Source organism: Delphinapterus leucas, chromosome 20 (assembly GCF_059928025.1).
Source record: "Delphinapterus leucas isolate spDelLeu-1000000601 "Yukka" chromosome 20, BTC_Dleu_Yukka2, whole genome shotgun sequence".
Taxonomy (NCBI): Eukaryota; Metazoa; Chordata; class Mammalia; order Artiodactyla; family Monodontidae; genus Delphinapterus; species Delphinapterus leucas.
The window spans coordinates 5,970,668-5,987,971 of NC_143148.1; the positions used below are offsets into that span (position 1 = coordinate 5,970,668).

General features: G+C 40.4%; 1 protein-coding gene across 1 annotated transcript; it reads left to right on the plus strand.

Annotated features, from left to right (window-relative positions):
- The first annotated feature begins 3,112 nt into the window (after window positions 1-3,112).
- LOC115802574 (uncharacterized) lies at window positions 3,113-13,875 on the plus strand. Its single transcript, XM_030761300.2, is given in 6 exon segments — window positions 3,113-5,145; window positions 5,708-5,871; window positions 6,637-6,820; window positions 10,980-11,106; window positions 11,392-11,484; window positions 12,194-13,875. Coding segments are annotated over 4 exon segments (1,917 nt in total). The 5' UTR covers window positions 3,113-5,145; window positions 5,708-5,871; window positions 6,637-6,805.
- Window positions 13,876-17,304: the final 3,429 nt, after the last annotated feature.

Below are 17,304 nucleotides of genomic sequence, written 5' to 3' on the forward strand. Positions count from 1 at the left end.
AAACGTTATCGTTGGAGAATAGAATTGGGGTAATAGAGATGTTATTTTACTTGTGCTAGAACAACTCTGAAAGGAAATATTTACAAGTGTGTGTATGCACACACGCAGTAAACTTGCAGGAAGGGCAAAATCCTCATCTTTAGTAGAAACCTTACCACTTTACGTGTGCTTAATCCTCGATCTCCAGCAACGCTTTCATTTCTACGGGGTCGAGAGAAGATGTGGAAAGCCAAAGGCGATTGGCAAACGAGGCCTTGGACTTGAGGAACTGAAGGAGAAAGTCACGTTTGAAAACACCCACCCACCGACCAGCTTCAGCTCTCACAAACTTCTCAACGACTGACACACCTGGACCACCCACGGCAACCACTGGTCACATACACTCGGAATAATCCCGAAACCTGGACTAGATGCCCAGGTTCGCTGACCATGAGACCCCCACTCCTGCCATTGAGCCCGCTACTAAATCCCGACTCCAAACCAGACACCGCTTTCATTGACAAAAGTCATTCCCTACCGCAGTCCTCAATCACAGAGCACTGCAGACAGACACAAAACTCTGATTACGGACTTTCAATCCTAGATTTCGACTGGCCTGTAATCACTAACACCAGAATCCTTCAGGACTGACTCCGTCACCCCAATCATAAATACCCCAGTCACCGACTCCCACTTGCTTCCTCTCCCTCTACGGACCCCACGGCTCTACCCCACCCCGACGCCCACAGACACCTCGTTTCCCTCATCCTGTTCCACGCAGAGATCCACACACGGTCCCGATTTTCTCCTGATCCCACCGCTACCTCCTAGAATACGCACTTCCGTGAATTCTTTTACTGTTGCGCCTTCGCCCAGCCTCCGCGCCGGACTACGGCGGCCGACGAGGGCCACGCAGCGTTTGTACGGAGCAGGCACGGAGATCATGTCTGCGCCCATCTCGCCACGGATCCCGGGGCCGCCACCTTTCAGGACTCGCCGTACAGAAAGCGAAGTGGCAGTTTTTGTCCAAGTAGCCACGGAAGGCACGGAACGGATAAAAGCCATCCAAAGTACCCCCACTTAAACCCTGCGCCGCAAACTGCACGGATTTTCAGAAACTCGAGCTCACACAAGGGAAACGGGGTAGGATACGTCCGCCTCAGCGGGCTGGGGGGAAAAGTAATCCACTTTGCACGAAGATTGGGAAACGACACAGTGGGCACGGCCATCTTAGAAATTAGGTGTCCGTACAAAAACCAACAAACAGCCAAAGGAAAAGGAGAAAACATATAAGACGAAAGGCAAATACCCCGAGGACGCTTCTGGCTCAATGTGGACGGTGATAGGATGACTTTAAGGACAGAAAAGAGTCTGGAGAAGCACTCGCGGTAACGGGGACAGCATAACGCCGTCAAAGAAAGTAAAAAAAAACAAACCAGCAACTGGCAGAAGCCTAGCAAACATTTGGGGGTGGAACATGGTTACCGCCCAGTGAAGGGGAGGAGAGTAGTCATGAGCCAATGGGAAGAGGGAATCCAGGGGTGGGGTGAGTTTTTCACACGTGACACCCCGCTTCCCTTCTGCCAGCGGTGGAGCCAATAACAAGTGCGGAGCTTTCTGAGAACCAAAAGGCCAGAAATTCTGTAAGGAGTAAATAAGACAACTCCAGGGAGAAAAAAAAGTTGTACAAGAAAGGAAAAGTAATCATAGTATACTAGTGGCTGAACTATATGTAGTATTTACATAGTCATCATAATGTAAACACTAAATCTGATCCAACCATAATTAAGATATAACTCTATTGGAAGAATGGGAAAAAGGAAATGCTTGTGTGAAAAGGGTTGTTTCTGTTTGTAGGGAGAGTTGTTTGAAGCATCCTTCAGGACACCACGGACAGTACCCCCAAATGAAAACTCCATTATCATCACGTGAAAATTAATAAACAGAAACCTCATTTAAAATGGAGTTGGTAGGATGAACTCCACCAAACTTTTGTTGTGAGAAGTACCCTAGGGTAGAAGAAACAGTTTTCCTTTAGTTGGTATTCCTTTTGTGCAGCTACTTTGGAAAACAGTCTTAGAGTTCCCCAAACAGTAAACATATTTACCATATGATCCAGCAATTTCACTCCAGGTTTATATCCAAGAGAAATAAAAGCATATGTCCACACAAAAACTTGTACACAAATGTTTACAGCAGCATTATTTATAATAGCCAAAAGTGGAAACAACTCAAATATCCATCAACCGATGAAGGGAAAAATAAAATGTGCTGCATCCATACAACAGAATATTATTCAGATATAAAAAGGAATGAAGTACAGAAACATGCTACAACATGGATGCGCCTTGAAAGCATTATGCTAAGTGAAAGAAGCCAGTTACAAAGACTAAATATTATGACTGAACTTATGTCCAGAATAGGTAAATCTATAGAGACAGAAAGTAAATCAGTGGTTGCTTAGACATGGGGAGAATGGAAGTTGAATTGATAGTTATAAATATCCACAGTATGATTAAGAAGAAGATAACCAACCTAAAACAGAAAAAAATAATACCAGTAAATAAACAATTAATAAAATAAAATAATATTTTTAGTCGCCCTTAGGTTGGGCAAAATTAAAAGGTTGATGAGGTGGTTAGAAAATAGGCACTCTGATAGAATTAGCCCTTTTCCCCATATATAAAATGAAGGTAATATTTATGTCCACCATCAATGGCTTTCAGAATATTAAGAAAGATAATGCAATTATTATGCATGAACATGTCCCCTATTCAAAAAAAATGTGTATACGCTTAACAAAAACTAGCTATTACTTTTCAGTTGGAGTTCTTGGAAGAAGCTGGATAGCAGCCAGTAAAGTGTATTCACTAACAAAACATGTTTGGACAACAATCTGGAAAAATCTATCCAATTAAAAATTTTCCTTCTCTTTGACTCAACAATTCCAATTCTAATAATTTCTTCATGAGAAAAATTATATGAAAACATTTGAATTGACAGAAAGCCTGCACAGAAATTTCTACCAACAATTTCTGGTCTTCCACCAGAAATTTCACCACCTTCCACCTCAGTCAGAAACATAACCCCTCCCTCACTATTAGCTCCACCCTCTCTACAGCCCTCTCACCTTTCACCCTGGAGGTGTCACCAAACTTCCACCACCAATTTTGGCTGAAGAAGATCTTTTCCTTCAACTAAATTTGTTTACTCTGTGCCCACAGTGAGGCATGCTACCTTCCTCTACCACCTTGGCTTCTCCAGACCCTAAACCTTTCTTCAGAAGCATTCCTGCAAGTCGCTCCACCTGCTCCCAACTCCCTAAAGGAAGACTCCTTTTCCCTTACGGATTTGAGCACCTTTTTCAGCATGGCTGCGCCCGCTATGATGTTATATAGCTTTGTAAGGTACCAGTTGCAAAGCGGAGGCAGACATCTTTGGGCTTGGGACACCTTACCGGGAAGAGACCTGAATCCGGTGGAGATGGGCTAGAGCATGCGTATTACCCTTTGCGACGCTAGCGATTGACATAACGCAGGCAAGTTTTGTGGGGCAGGAAAAGTGGTTGTACGGCTGGTTTTCCAAGATGGCGGGTCCCACATAAATCAGCTAACAGGGCGCCGCCATACTCTGTCATAGTGTCTTTGTCTAAAAGAGGCGAAAGTTAAACGGCCTCTTGGCCGGTGGAAGGACGCCCCGGGGTGATGGTTGGCAGCCTGCAGATTCGGGTGCTACAGAGGATAAACTTGACCTGCGAGGTGGAACAGCCGGGTTTGTGAATCTGAAGAAAGTAATGGACTGTCCCTATTTGTACCCACCCAGCTGGCGCGCGAAGGATCTCTTAAGGGGTCTCAGTTTCGCGTTCTGGGAGCAGAATCAGGTTGAGCTTTGCGGAGGTAGGGGAGGGATACGGGAAGTCTGTGGGAGGAGCAACACCTTGTAGTGCAGGGGATGAGGGAGTTATAACTCCCGTTATTGAGGGAGTAGGATGGTAGGAAATGGGGCAGCCCTGGGGATGCTCAGGGTATTGGAGTAGCATGCAGAAAGATTGGGATGGCTTGGGGTTAGCATTTATAGGAGAGGTCAGTGACTGGGCGGTCTTGGAGGCAAATCAGTGTTTGGCATGATTTAGGGTGTGGGCTAGTGATTGGGATGCACTTAGGGGACAAGTCTGTGATTGGGGCATCTTTCGGGGAAAGGTTGATTGGGGGTGAATGACTGGTCAGTGATCGGGTATCCCTTGAAGGAAGTCAGGAATTGGGGTGTCTTTGAGGGTGTGTCAGAGCCTGAAAAGGTCTTCTGGGGGAAGATCAGTTCTTAGGACAGCCTTAGAGGGATGTCAGCGATTGGAGCATCCCAGGAGGGTCAGTGACTGGGGAATCCTTGGTACATAAGTCAGTGATTGGGACGTCTTTGGGAAGGTTCACTAATGGGAGTGTCCATGAAGGGAGGTCAGTGATTGAGACATACTTGGTTGGCAGTTCAACGTGTTTGATGTCCTTGGCTTAGTGAGTGTTTGCGATGTACTTAGGGGAGGGGGTCGGTGATTGGGGTATCATTCCCCAAATCACCCCAAGGCCAGTGAATGGGGTGGCCTTGTGGGGAGGTTAGTGCTTGGGGCAGCTTTGTTTCTTTTCTTTGAGGGTCTCCAGTGGTCACTGAGAGTCACGGGGATCTGGGTGTTTGGGTCTGGATAGGCTAATGATAATCTGTTAGAAGTCATGAACTATGAAGTAGCCATGTGGCCCATATTTTGGGTATGATGTAGTTAGGCATTGTTACCTGAGAGATTTATGGGAGTTGGAGCTTGAGCAGTCTCTGCATTTTGGAGGGCTTTGGGGGTTTTAAGGCCCATTGACTTCTCATAGACTACATTAGTGCCTTCTTCAAAACCTGCTTTCCAACATCCTCTGTCCTCTAAATCAAGTTCCAACCCCCTGGGCCGCACAGCAGGAGATGAGCGGCGGGCAAGCGAGCGAAGCTTCATCGGCCGCTCCCCATCGCTCACATTACCGCCTGAACCACACCCCCCTTCCGTGGAAAAATTGTCTTCCAGGAAACCGGTCCCTCGTGCCAAAAAGGTTGGGGACCTCTGCTCTAAATCACCTCCTCCTCTCACTGTCTCCACGGTGCTTTGTAATGGCCAAGATCTAAATAAAATCTAAGGTAAAATGCTTTTACGAAAGATGTGGTATCTGGCCCTCTAGTTTTCAAATTTACCGCATATTTCTCTAGGATCCTCCCTTTCTGGACCTTCTGATGCACGAGAGGACATTCCCACATCCAAAATCTTGATAGCCAGAAATACACGTTGTTAAAATTTTGATATGTTTCCTTTTCCAAACTTTTCTGTTACTCATTTTATTACAAAGATGTGATAACACTGCATAAATGGCTTATAACTTGTCTTTTTAAAGAAACTTAACCTTCAAAAAAGAAAGTTAACCTTATACGATAAAATTGTTCCAGATTACTGACTTTTGGTACAAAGTCTTATTGATAGCTGCACAGTATTCTATAATGTGGATCTCGTTGCAATGGTGACTGAAGTTATATTAAATCTTTGCAATAATTTGGATAGACATGACTTTAAAGTATCATATAGATCTGGACATTGCTCGTTAAGTTTATTCCTAGATCTTATCTATATTTGCTGCCGTTACAAATAGCTTCTTTCCCTTTAACTTTTTTTTTTTTTAATATTTATTTATTTACTTGGCTGTGCCAGGTCTTAGCTGTGGCGTGCGGGATCTTCATTGTGGCATGCGGGATCTTTTTAAGTTGCGGCATGCAGGCTCTTAGTTGCAGCATGCAGGATCTAGTTCCCTGACCAGAGATTGAACCCGGTCCCCCTGCATTGGGAGCGCGGAGTCTTAACCGCTGGACCACCAGGCAAGTCGCTTCCTTGAACTTTGAATTACTTTTATTTTATAGGTATAAAAGTAGATGATTAAACTTTTTTTTTTCATTTCCTTACTGAACTCTTATTATTACTAAAGTGTTTAAAGTGATTCTTGTAGGTTTTCCAGGTAAGCAGTCAGCTGCAGTTAAGTTTAACTCAGAGAAAAGAATAGGGACTTTGGATTTCGGCAGACCTAGGTTTTTCTCCATATTCTGCCACTTACTATGTGAACTTGGGCATTTCTCAACCTGTGATTCTTTTCCCATTTGTTTAAAAAAAAGCTCAGTACTAACTACTCATATAGTTAGAGTACCTAGCACATAGTAAGTACCCAAGACACGTTTTAGCAAGCAGTATTCCAGTATATATATACCATTTCTCTGGATTTTAGGCTTTTAAATTTTTCTTCTTTTTTAAAATTTCTTTATATAATGGTCCTTCTCTAAATGTAGATCTAGTTTTGAATAATTTTAGCACAATTACATAATTTAATGAAGATAGCTTTGTTGTTGATGTTTATTTATTATAAAATAGTTAATGTTTGTTGTAAAATAAACCATCAAATAATACATGTTACTTGTTTTCTTTATCACATTAACCAACCACCTGAAGAAAACATAATTAAATTTTAGATTTTTATATGTGTGTATATCTAAAATACATACACACATACAAATAAGGACGCACACAACTCAGAAAAATATTATGCTCCCAGTTATAGTTTATTACAGCAGTGAATTTCTGTAATCCCCCAGGTCTTGTCTTCCTGGGATGAAGTAGTTCCAATGAAGGAAGGAACTGAAGGTACCAAGATCAACATTACATCCTTCACCAGAGACTCCGTACTGGAGCTTCAGGGAAGAGACCAGAATCAACAATAGAACAGATATTAGAGTTGCTGGTTGTTCCTAAGGGCTCCAGAAAATGTCCAAGTCCCAGGTGAGTTGGTTTTTTTTGTATATTTATTTTCCATTTGGCTTTCCAGTAGATTTTAGGAGGTTAAATACATATATTTAAAATATATGTTTATTCAATATTTACGAAGACTACACTATACCAGATCAGCATGAAAAGATAAGTGTCAGAATTCAGGAAAAAGGACTGAGACAAAAGATCAACTTCACAGTAAGGACACAATGAGAATATGTAAGTCATATGTTTATACAAATTGTTTAAAGTTAACACATAGATTATAGCCTGCGAGGCTCTAAATATTTAATAAAATTGAGCACAAACTTGTCTCTAGTATCCCCTGTTCCAGTTATCTATTGCTGCCTAACAAGCCACCCCAAAGTCTAGTGGTAAACGTTTATTTTGATCATCCTCATGGATTCAGTGGGTCAGAAAGTGAGACAGGACCCTATGGTGATGGCTTTATGTTTTTGGGTTACAAAGACCACCCTCAGGTTCAGTGATTTACAAGAAGAACTCAACAGTACTCAGCAATGCAGTTATAATCACAGTTATGGATTATTACAACAAAAGGATAAAGATTAAAATCAACAAAAGAGGAAGGTGCACAAGGCCAGGTCCAGGAGACACCAGGCAGAAGCTTCCAGTTGTTCCCTCTCAGATGGAGTCATGTGAACATTGTTTTAGTTTCCCAGCAATGATTTGTAACAACACATATTGAGTATTGCTAATTAGTGTCTAGGCTTTTTATATGAGGTTGGTTACATAGGCAATGGCTGACCTTAGTGTCCAGCCCTTTCAGAAGTCAAGTTGCTACAGTGTGGCCCAAGGCCTCCACCATAAATCACATTGATAGCAATAGACTATTTGGTGTGGCCCAATGCTCCTGTGTAAACAAAGATATTTCAAGGGCTTAGAGGTTACTTCCCATAAACTGGCAAGAGCCAGACCTTTCTTTGGCATGTGCAGGATATGGACAATACAGACTTTCTGTGCTAATCCTTTACTGTACGGCTTGTCTTACACACCATGATGTCTGGAACTTCAGCTGGGAAGACTCAAAAAGTTGGAGGCTGGAATCATCTGGAGGCTTCTTCTTTCCCATGTCTGTTTTCCAGGATCACTTGACTCAAAAGCTAGGCTTAGCTGAGGTTTTTGACCAGAGCACTTATGCATGTCCTCTCCATGTAGCTTGGACTTCTCACAGTATGATGCTGTATCCTGCGAGAAACAGACTGAAGTTACACTGCCTTTTCTGCCTTACCCTTGGAAGTTAGCATTTTCATTTTGTTACACTCTATTGGTTAAGAGCAAGTCACTAAGACCAGCTAGATTCAAGGGGAAGGGAATAGGGTCCACCTCTTGATGGGGAGTGGAAGAAGGTTTGCAGAAGGTTTTTTGGAATGGGAGATAAACTGTTGTGGTCTTCTTTGGGAAATATAATTTACCACATGGCCATAATGAAAAAATTGTTGGTGATTTGTTTTGCCTTAAGGAGAAATCTCTTCTAGGAAAGTGAAATAGTTCATGTCCCTTAAGTAGGAAGAAATTTCTTTGATGGGTTATTATTTTGATCATATGGTGCTCAGTGCCTTCAGTGCAAGCCACTGATAAAGTGGTAAGTTTCGTTTGGTTATTTCTCAGCAGTCCTCAGATAAGCCAGTGGTGTCCTGCCAAAGCCAAAATCAGAGTGATCAGAGTGCTTCAGGGTTTCAAAACAGTGTAGCCCAAATCCATGGCCTCCTGGTGGCCTGGGGTGAAACCTAGATTATCAAGAAGAATGGATGGATTCTGTGACTATCAAATGGTCTTCCACTAACAGTCCTCAAAATTCAGTTTTTTATTTAAATCAGTGGTTCCCATCTGGGGATGATTTTGTCTCCCCAGGGCACATTTGAGAATATCTGGAGACATTTTTGATTGTCATGACTGGGGAGGGATATTAATGGGATCTAGTAGATAGAGGCCAGGGACACTGCTAAACATCCTACAATGCACAAAGCCTCCCCACACACACACACAAAAAAAGTCTCCATAACAGAGAATTATCCAACCCCTAAATGTCAATAGTGCCAAGGTTAAGAAATCCCAGTCTATATTAATTAACAAACAGTTCCAAGTTAACTTTACTAGCAAAGTCTTAGAATATTCCCATCATGATCTCTTCACACCCAAAAATGTAGTGTAAACTCTCAGTTCATAGTTAATACTTAACCTCTTTCTTTTAAAAATATCCAATATTAGTGAAGCTTAAAATATTCTTAGTGTCAAAGTTTCAAATAGTCTAGAAGTTTATAGAGCTAAACCCCTATGTCCTCCATCAGTCCTTTTTCTCTACCACCAAGACAAATAATCCAAAAACGTTTATGTGTATTATTCTGACTTCCCATGTCACTAGTTACATATGTAAATGTGAATTCATATGAATTTGAGTTGAGGTCCCTGGCTCACCCTCAAGCTCAGTGATTCTCTAGAAGAACTCACTGGACTCAAGAAAGCAGTTATACTCACAGTTATGGATTATTAAAGTGAAAAGATGCAAATTAAAATCAGCAAAGGCAAAAGATACAGAGAGGCAGGAGCTTCCAGGTTTGGAATTTTTAAAAAACGATACAAATGAACTTACTTACAAAACAGAAAGACTCACAGACATAGAAAACAAATTTAGGGTTACCAAAGGGGAAAAGGGGGGGCAGGGATAAATTAGGAGTTTGGGGTTAAAATATACACACTACTATATAGAAAATAGGTAACCAACAAGGACCTACTGTATACCACAGAGAACTATATTCAATATATTGTAATAACCTATAATGGAAAAGAATCTAAAAAAGAATATATATATGTATATATGTACACACATACATATATATTTTTGTTTTTTTGTTTTGTTTTGTTTTGTTTTTTGCTGTACGTGGGCCTCTCACTGTTGTGGCCTCTCCCGTTGCGGAGCACAGGCTCTGGACGTGCAGGCTCAGCGGCCATGGCTCACGGGCCCAGCCGCTCCGCGGCATGTGGGATCTTCCCGGACCGGGGCACGAACCCGTGTCCCCTGCATCGGCAGGCGGACTCTCAACCACTGCGCCACCAGGGAAGCCCTACATATATATTTTTAACTGAATTACTTTGCTGTATACCTGAAACTGACACAACACTGTAAATCAACTATATATCAAAACACAAAAAACAAAGAACACTGATATAGTGTAGCCCAAGACCTCAGGAATATAAAAACCTTCATCAGGCTGGATATTTCAGGGGTTCAAAGTTATCTCCCAGGAGCAAATCAAGGACAGGCCTTTCTTTGGAATGTACAGGGTTTGGGCAACCCAGGTCTGCTTTACTACACAGTACCTAAATATACACATTGTCATAACTAATGTTAGAGTTTATATACTTTCTTTTAACATATATACACTTAACCACTTATTTGGAAGTCTCTCCATTATCAGTATATAACTAACAAATAATAATAAGTGGAAAATGTTTTGAGTACACCACCTGCTCTAAATTCAGTCATTTAATTTCACAACTTAGGAGGAAACGTATTTTCAGTGTTTTGAATGCTCATGGTTTCACTGTGCTATCATTCATATTACTTCTTTCTGGAATGCCATGCCACCTCTTCCCTCTGCAATTCGCCGTAAAACATAGACTTAATCTCATAAGAATTAGTTCCAGATTCACCTCTGTGAAGTTTACCCTTTACAATTTTTCTCCTCCCCATTGATGCCCACATGGTATATATTTATATATACTTACTTGACATGTATAAATCTATTGTTCTCTTGTGCACTTACTTCTCTCTCTTTGCAAGCTAGTGTGTTCCTTCAGGGTAGAAGTGAGACTTATTTACAAAGGAATGCTTGATATACTGTCTGACATATAGGTGCATACACACAGGTTGTGTGGGTTCCTAGATTAAAGGACTTAAGCATGTTCTCTATTCTACTCCTTTTTTTGTGAATGGATGAACATGTGAGTCAGTGAATGACTGGATGGAAGCACAAAGATAGGATATTTTAAGTTAAAAAATTGGTTTTCCTACAAAGTATAATGCAAAACTAGTTACATAGAAAGAAGTCAAATAGCTTACCATGGGAAAAATAATAAGAATTTCCTATTTATCTTCCTAGTATGAACCAATGATGATCCCTTTAGGATGAATAGGAATGTTCTATTACAGGGCTCACTATCATTCAAGGATGTGGCTGTGGTTTTCACCTGGGAGGAGTGGCAGCTACTGGACCGTGTTCAGAAGAACCTGTATCAAGATGTGATGTTGGAAAATTATATCAACTTGGTATCAGTGGGTAAGAAGAGCATTTCCTGGGTAATGTAGGCAACGGATTGCCTTTTCTTTCTCAGGGATGAAAGGGGTGGAGGCTTACAACTGCCTTACTTTTTTAGAATTGAGTTTCATACATCATAGATTTCAGTACCCTGTGGCCTCTAACAGTATTTTTCTCTCACTTCCAAAGCAAAAGTCCTTTACTTGGCTGAGGTGCAATTTGTTCAGGCCCTTAAATGTAACCTTTCCCAGTTTACAGAGGGCTTGTATTTGGGTCCATGGGTCCTCTGTAATTCCCCTTGAGTAGCATATCAAGTTACCAAAACAGATGCATTCTACCGGTTGGAACAAGAAACACCATGGATAATAGAGGAAGAAAGCCAGAGTCAGATTCACCCAGGTGAGTGAAAAAATAGCCCTGTGGGATAAAAGGAAGTTAAAATCCTAGTTGGCCAGAAAGAGGGAGGTACCTCTGAAATGTCTGGAGAAATCTTGAAATTTTTAAGGTTTCAATGTGACTCAGAACAGCTGGTGTGAGCTCCCATATACATTAATATTGACTCCACTTTTTTTTTTTTTTTTTTTGGCTGCACTGTGCAGCTTACGGGATCTTAGTTCCCTGACCAGGGATTGAACCCAGGCCCTCGGCAGTGAAAACGCCATGACTCCACTTTCTAATCTCTCCATATTAGGTCTCTTTTGCCTGGTTTTAAAAAGCACATTTCCTTATTTTAGATATTTTGATCAGATCCCTCTCTAGTCCATCTTGGAACTTGCTCTCCTAAATAATCTTTCTTCTTGTTATCCTCAGTTTACCTGCCTTCTCCTTGTCTCTACCTCCCTAATCCATGGTTATAGCTCTCTTTTCTTATATACTCAAGCATTCATAAATTCTCCCTTCTTCCCATTCTGTGTATCTCTCATGCCTCTTGTAGTTTATTCCTTCTTTTTTTCTTTTCTTTTTCATTTTCTTTATCTCCTTTCACTTATAAATGTCACAGACTTTAGGTATATACCCACAGTCTCCTTTCCTCTTGTCTCTTTGGCCTTTGCTGAGATTCTACTCCTTCTATTACATGGTCATTATGGATTCATTGGTCTGTTTCTAGAAGACACATGGCAAGTTGATAATCATAGAGACTGGCACAAAGGAAACCATGGCAACCTGGAAACTATGGAGAGTTACCACAAAGATAGTGCATTTGGAAATATATCTTCTCTGAGCTTAAACCTTGATATCTCCTTAGCACAAAGATCTCATACACTTGACATACTTGGGAAGCATCTGAAACCTAATCTAGAGTGTATTACTCAGAATAAAAGCTATGCAAGAAAGGAAGTTGAATTTATTCAATATGACAAATTATTTCTTTACACTAAGCATGAGAAAATTCATACTGGACAAAAGTACAATGAATATAATCAACATATGAAAGTTTTCAGCCATAAGTCACAGCTTATTAAATATTGGAAAACTCAAACAGCAAAGAAACACTATAACTGCAGTGACTGTGGGAAAGCCTTTTCTCTGAAGTCGGACCTCATTAAGCATCAAAGAACACATACAGGAGAGAAATCCTTTGGATGCAGTAGATGTCAGAAAGCCTTCAGGCGGAAGTCCCATCTCATTTTACACCAGAGAACCCATACAGGAGAGAAACCCTATGAGTGCAACAAATGCGGGAAAGCCTTTACTGATAAGTCATGCCTTAATAAACATCAGAGAACTCACACAAGAGAGAAATGGTTTGAGTGTCGTGTATGTCAGAAAGGCTTCAGCGATAAGTCACAACTCACTTTACATCAAAGAACTCACACAGAAGAGAAACCCTACAGATGTGAAGAATGTCAGAAAAGTTTCAGTAATAAGTCACAGCTCATTATTCATCAGAGATCTCACACAGGAGAGAAACCCTATGGTTGCAGTGAGTGTGGGAAAACATTTCCCCTTAAGTTTAGCCTCATTTTACATCAAAAAACACATACAGGGGAAAAACCTTATGGATGCAGTGAATGTGGGAAAGCCTTCATCCAGAGATCTGAGCTCATTAGACATCAGAGAACTCACACAGGAGAGAAACCATATAATTGCAGTGACTGTGGAAAAGGCTTTAGTGTAAAGTCACTCCTCAATATTCACTTGAGAACTCACACAGGAGAGAAGCCCTACGGATGCAGTGAATGTGGAAAAACATTCTCCATCAAATTTAGTCTCATCCTACACCAAAGAACTCATACAGGCGAGAAACCCTATGAATGCAGTCAGTGTCAGAAAGCTTTCACCCAAAAGTCACATCTCACTATTCATCAGAGGTCTCACACCGGAGAGAAACCTTATGAGTGCAGTGAATGCCACAAAGCCTTCAGCCGGAAGTCATATCTCCTTATTCATCAGAGAATTCACTCAGGAGAGAAACCTTATGAATGCCATGAATGTGGGAAAGCTTTCTGTCACAAGTTTAGCCTCATAATTCATAAGAGAATCCATACAGGAGAGAAACCCTATAGATGCAGTGAATGTGGGAAAACTTTCCCTATCAAGTTTAGCCTCGTTTTACATCAGAAAACACATACAGGAGAAAAACCCCACGAATGCAGCGAATGTCAGAAATCTTTTGCCCAGAGGTCACATCTTATTATACATCAAAGAACTCACACGGGTGAGAAACGTTATGGATGCAGTGAGTGTTGGAAAACTTTCTCCCACAAGTTCAGCCTCATTTTACATCAGAAAACTCATAGAGAGAAATTGTGAAGAAATATCCAAATGATATCCAGAAGTTGTCATTGAAAGGAAATAGCTCCTTACACTCCAGAGTTTACATAGGAGTGAAACCTTAAGACTGCAGCAGATGTGGACCTGTTTTCTTTTCAGAATCACAACTTATTACTTATCAGACAGCAGTACTGCATAGAATGCCAGACGGAGGAAATACCTTACCCGATGAAAGTCAATTGAATGTAGCCCAGAGAGAATAAATAGGAACTTCTGCATATGTTTTAATCGTGGGGATGTTGTTGGTATGAAATTCAGCTACATTGGTATCAGAGAATTGACATTCAGGGGAAAAGTCTATACTTTAAAGAATCTTGGAATCATGCTTTCATGGGTATCATTTTATGAGGGAATTAATTTTCTGTAACTGTGACATAATAAACAGCACTATAGAAAGCATTAAATATGTAAATAAATACAGTAGTCAGAAAACAAAGCAAAAGTTATATCAGAACCATGTGAGAATATGTAAGTGTTTTGTACCTATTTTTATTATAAAATGATTGTTTGTATTTGGGAATTGCGTGTGTTAGCGTAACAGTTGTGACTTCCTAGTCCATGTGCTTAAATGTCATAAAACTTTACCATAGAACATCTGCACTGAGTCTTTGTATCATTACAATGCTACATAAATTGTAACTGAACTACATGGTTCATTATTTTAGTAAAAACTCTTCAGGGCTTCCCTTGTGGTGCAGTGGTTAAGAATCCACCTGCCAATGCAAGGGACATGGGTTCAAGCCCTGGGACGGGAAGATCCCACATGCCATGGAGCAACTAAGCCTGTGTGCCACAACTCCTGAGCCTGAGCTCTAGAGCCCACAAGCCACAACTACTGAGCCCATGTGCCACAACTACTGAAGCCTGCGTGCCTAGAGCCCGTGCTCCACAACAAGAGAACCACTGTAATGAGAAGCCTGCACACCTCAACGGCCCCTGCTCGCCCCAACTAGAGAAAGCCTGCACGCAGCAACAAAGACCCAACTCAGCCAAAAAAAAAAAAAAAAATCTTAATACTGAATATCTCATCTCCTCTACCACCCCCCACTGTATGCTGGTATTAGTAAGTGGGCCTGGAAATTTTTGAGTCTCTCTTGAGTGAAACTTTCTTTCATAGATTCTAAGATGGAAAATTTTTCCCACGTATTAATAACTCTGAAGTTAAAATACAGCATACAGTTGATGGCTTGACATATATATTTATTTATTTATTTATTGGAAGTTAACAACATTTTTAATTTTACTGCTGCTTTTTCTATTACAAACTACATCAAGGTGTGAATGGGGCTAAGGCTGCAACATTGATTTTTTTTTTTTACAATTACATTATTTTATTTAGGTTTCTTTAAGGAATTTTTGTATATTTTACACATTTAAAATTTTATAGCATATATATAGGAACATATTTATAGAAATATATAGAAATAGAAAATACGTAACCTGGAGGGACAATTCTGAAACACAAGATCCTAAATGATACAAGGCCATTTGTGGACAAAAGTCTCACCTGCTATTTTTCTGGTTACCAATTCTGATGTGTTGCAGAGTGGGAGGGGGTTTCCCTACAATTCAAATCAATTCTGACCTATCTACCCAGAGATAACATAAGATTCCATAGGTTAAGGGTTCAGTCTTATATGGCTGTCCTCCTCTCCACTTCAGAGGATAGCAAGTCCAGATTGTCCCCTGTGCTCCTCACCAACAGGCTACAAATTGGAGGTTCCGATGACTCCCTCCACAGATTCAATAATTTGCTAGAGAGGCTCACAGAACCCACAGAAACATTTTACTTACTGGATTATTGGTCTATTATAAAAGGGTATAACTCAGGAACAGCCAGATACAAGAGAGGCATAGGACAAAGTATGGGGAAAGGGTGCAGAGCTTCCATGCTCTGCCTAAAATGTGACTTTTCCTGAACCTCCACATGACCACCAAACCAGAAGCTCTCCAAATCCCATTCATTTGGAGGCTTTGTTACATAGGCACGATTGATTAAATCATTGGCCACTGGCTTTTTTTTTTTTTTACAGTGTGATATCAACATGTTTATCTGAAAAATAAATAAGTATACATATAATATATAAATTCATACAATCTGAGTAACTACTGCAGAATATTTTTGTCATTGTAGTTGAACCATCAGAAGATACTCCTATGAAAAACTTTAACTCCAAACCATATTTTTGACAGGGTAATGATCCACAGTTTTGTACATTTTAGAGTTCACTATGTTTGATGGCAACTAAGCTGAAAAAATATGCTAATTTTTCCTTCTTATCACCATCATGTGCAAATTACACATATTCTTGATGAACGCAAATGTTACTAAATTCTGCATGTAAATGATATTTAAGTTTTGATGGTTTCACTGATTCTTTTGCCAGTATACCTCCACAAATTACATACCGCATACCCAGAACCCACAAAATTCAAAATTTCTAGAATCCAATAAAGATTACCAAGCCTACAAAAAACAGGAAACTATGATCTAAACTGAGGAGAAAAATCTATCAGAGTTGACACAAATGTTAGCATTAGTAGACAAGGACATTAAAAGAGTTATAACTGTAATCCATAAATTTTAAAAGTTAAGTAGAAACATAGAAGATATTTTTAAAAACCCAAACTGAATTTCTTTTTTTTTCTCCACAACTCACTCACACACACACTGTATTTTATTTTTACAAGAGATAAATAAACTGACATCAAGCATTGTAAATGGATGACCACAACAAAAGCAACAATGATTGCAATTACCAAACACGAAACACACTCATACTATGTCATAATATTGGCATTCAGTCCAGTAATCCTCCACTGTAACAGTCCCTCTACTTTGCAGTGAAAATTGATTTGTATATTTTTTCCCTCTGAGTCCTTGTGGGATTTTTTTTTTTATTCAAACAGAAAGTCACAAAAATTATAATCACCCTCATCAATACACTCAGTCCCATGTAATTAATTATTTTTCATCTTGATCTTTTGTTAGCATTTTTATGAATTCATCAGTTTTCCATTAGAGTTCTGAAAATGCTTATTCATTCAGTTCAGCAGTATAGTCAGTTACCAGAAACCTGTACTTGTCAGAGTCTTTTCCATGAATTCCTTGAAGATGAAACCCCTTTATAGGAACATTTTTGTGAGAGCATCAGAGTACACCCAGAACTGTCTGTAAATGACGAAAGACTTAAAAATGACCATGGTTAAAGATTTGATGAAGGGCTTCCCTGGTGGCACAGTGGTTGAGAGTCCGCCTGCCGATGCAGGGGACGCGGGTTCGTGCCCCAGTCCGGGAAGATCCCACATGCCGCGGAGTGGCTGGGCCCGTGAGCCATGGCCGCTGAGCCTGCGCGTCCTCCACAATGGGAGAGGCCACAAGAGTGAGAGGCCCGCGTACCACAAAAAAAAAAAAAAAAAGATTTGATGAAAGTTCATAATAAT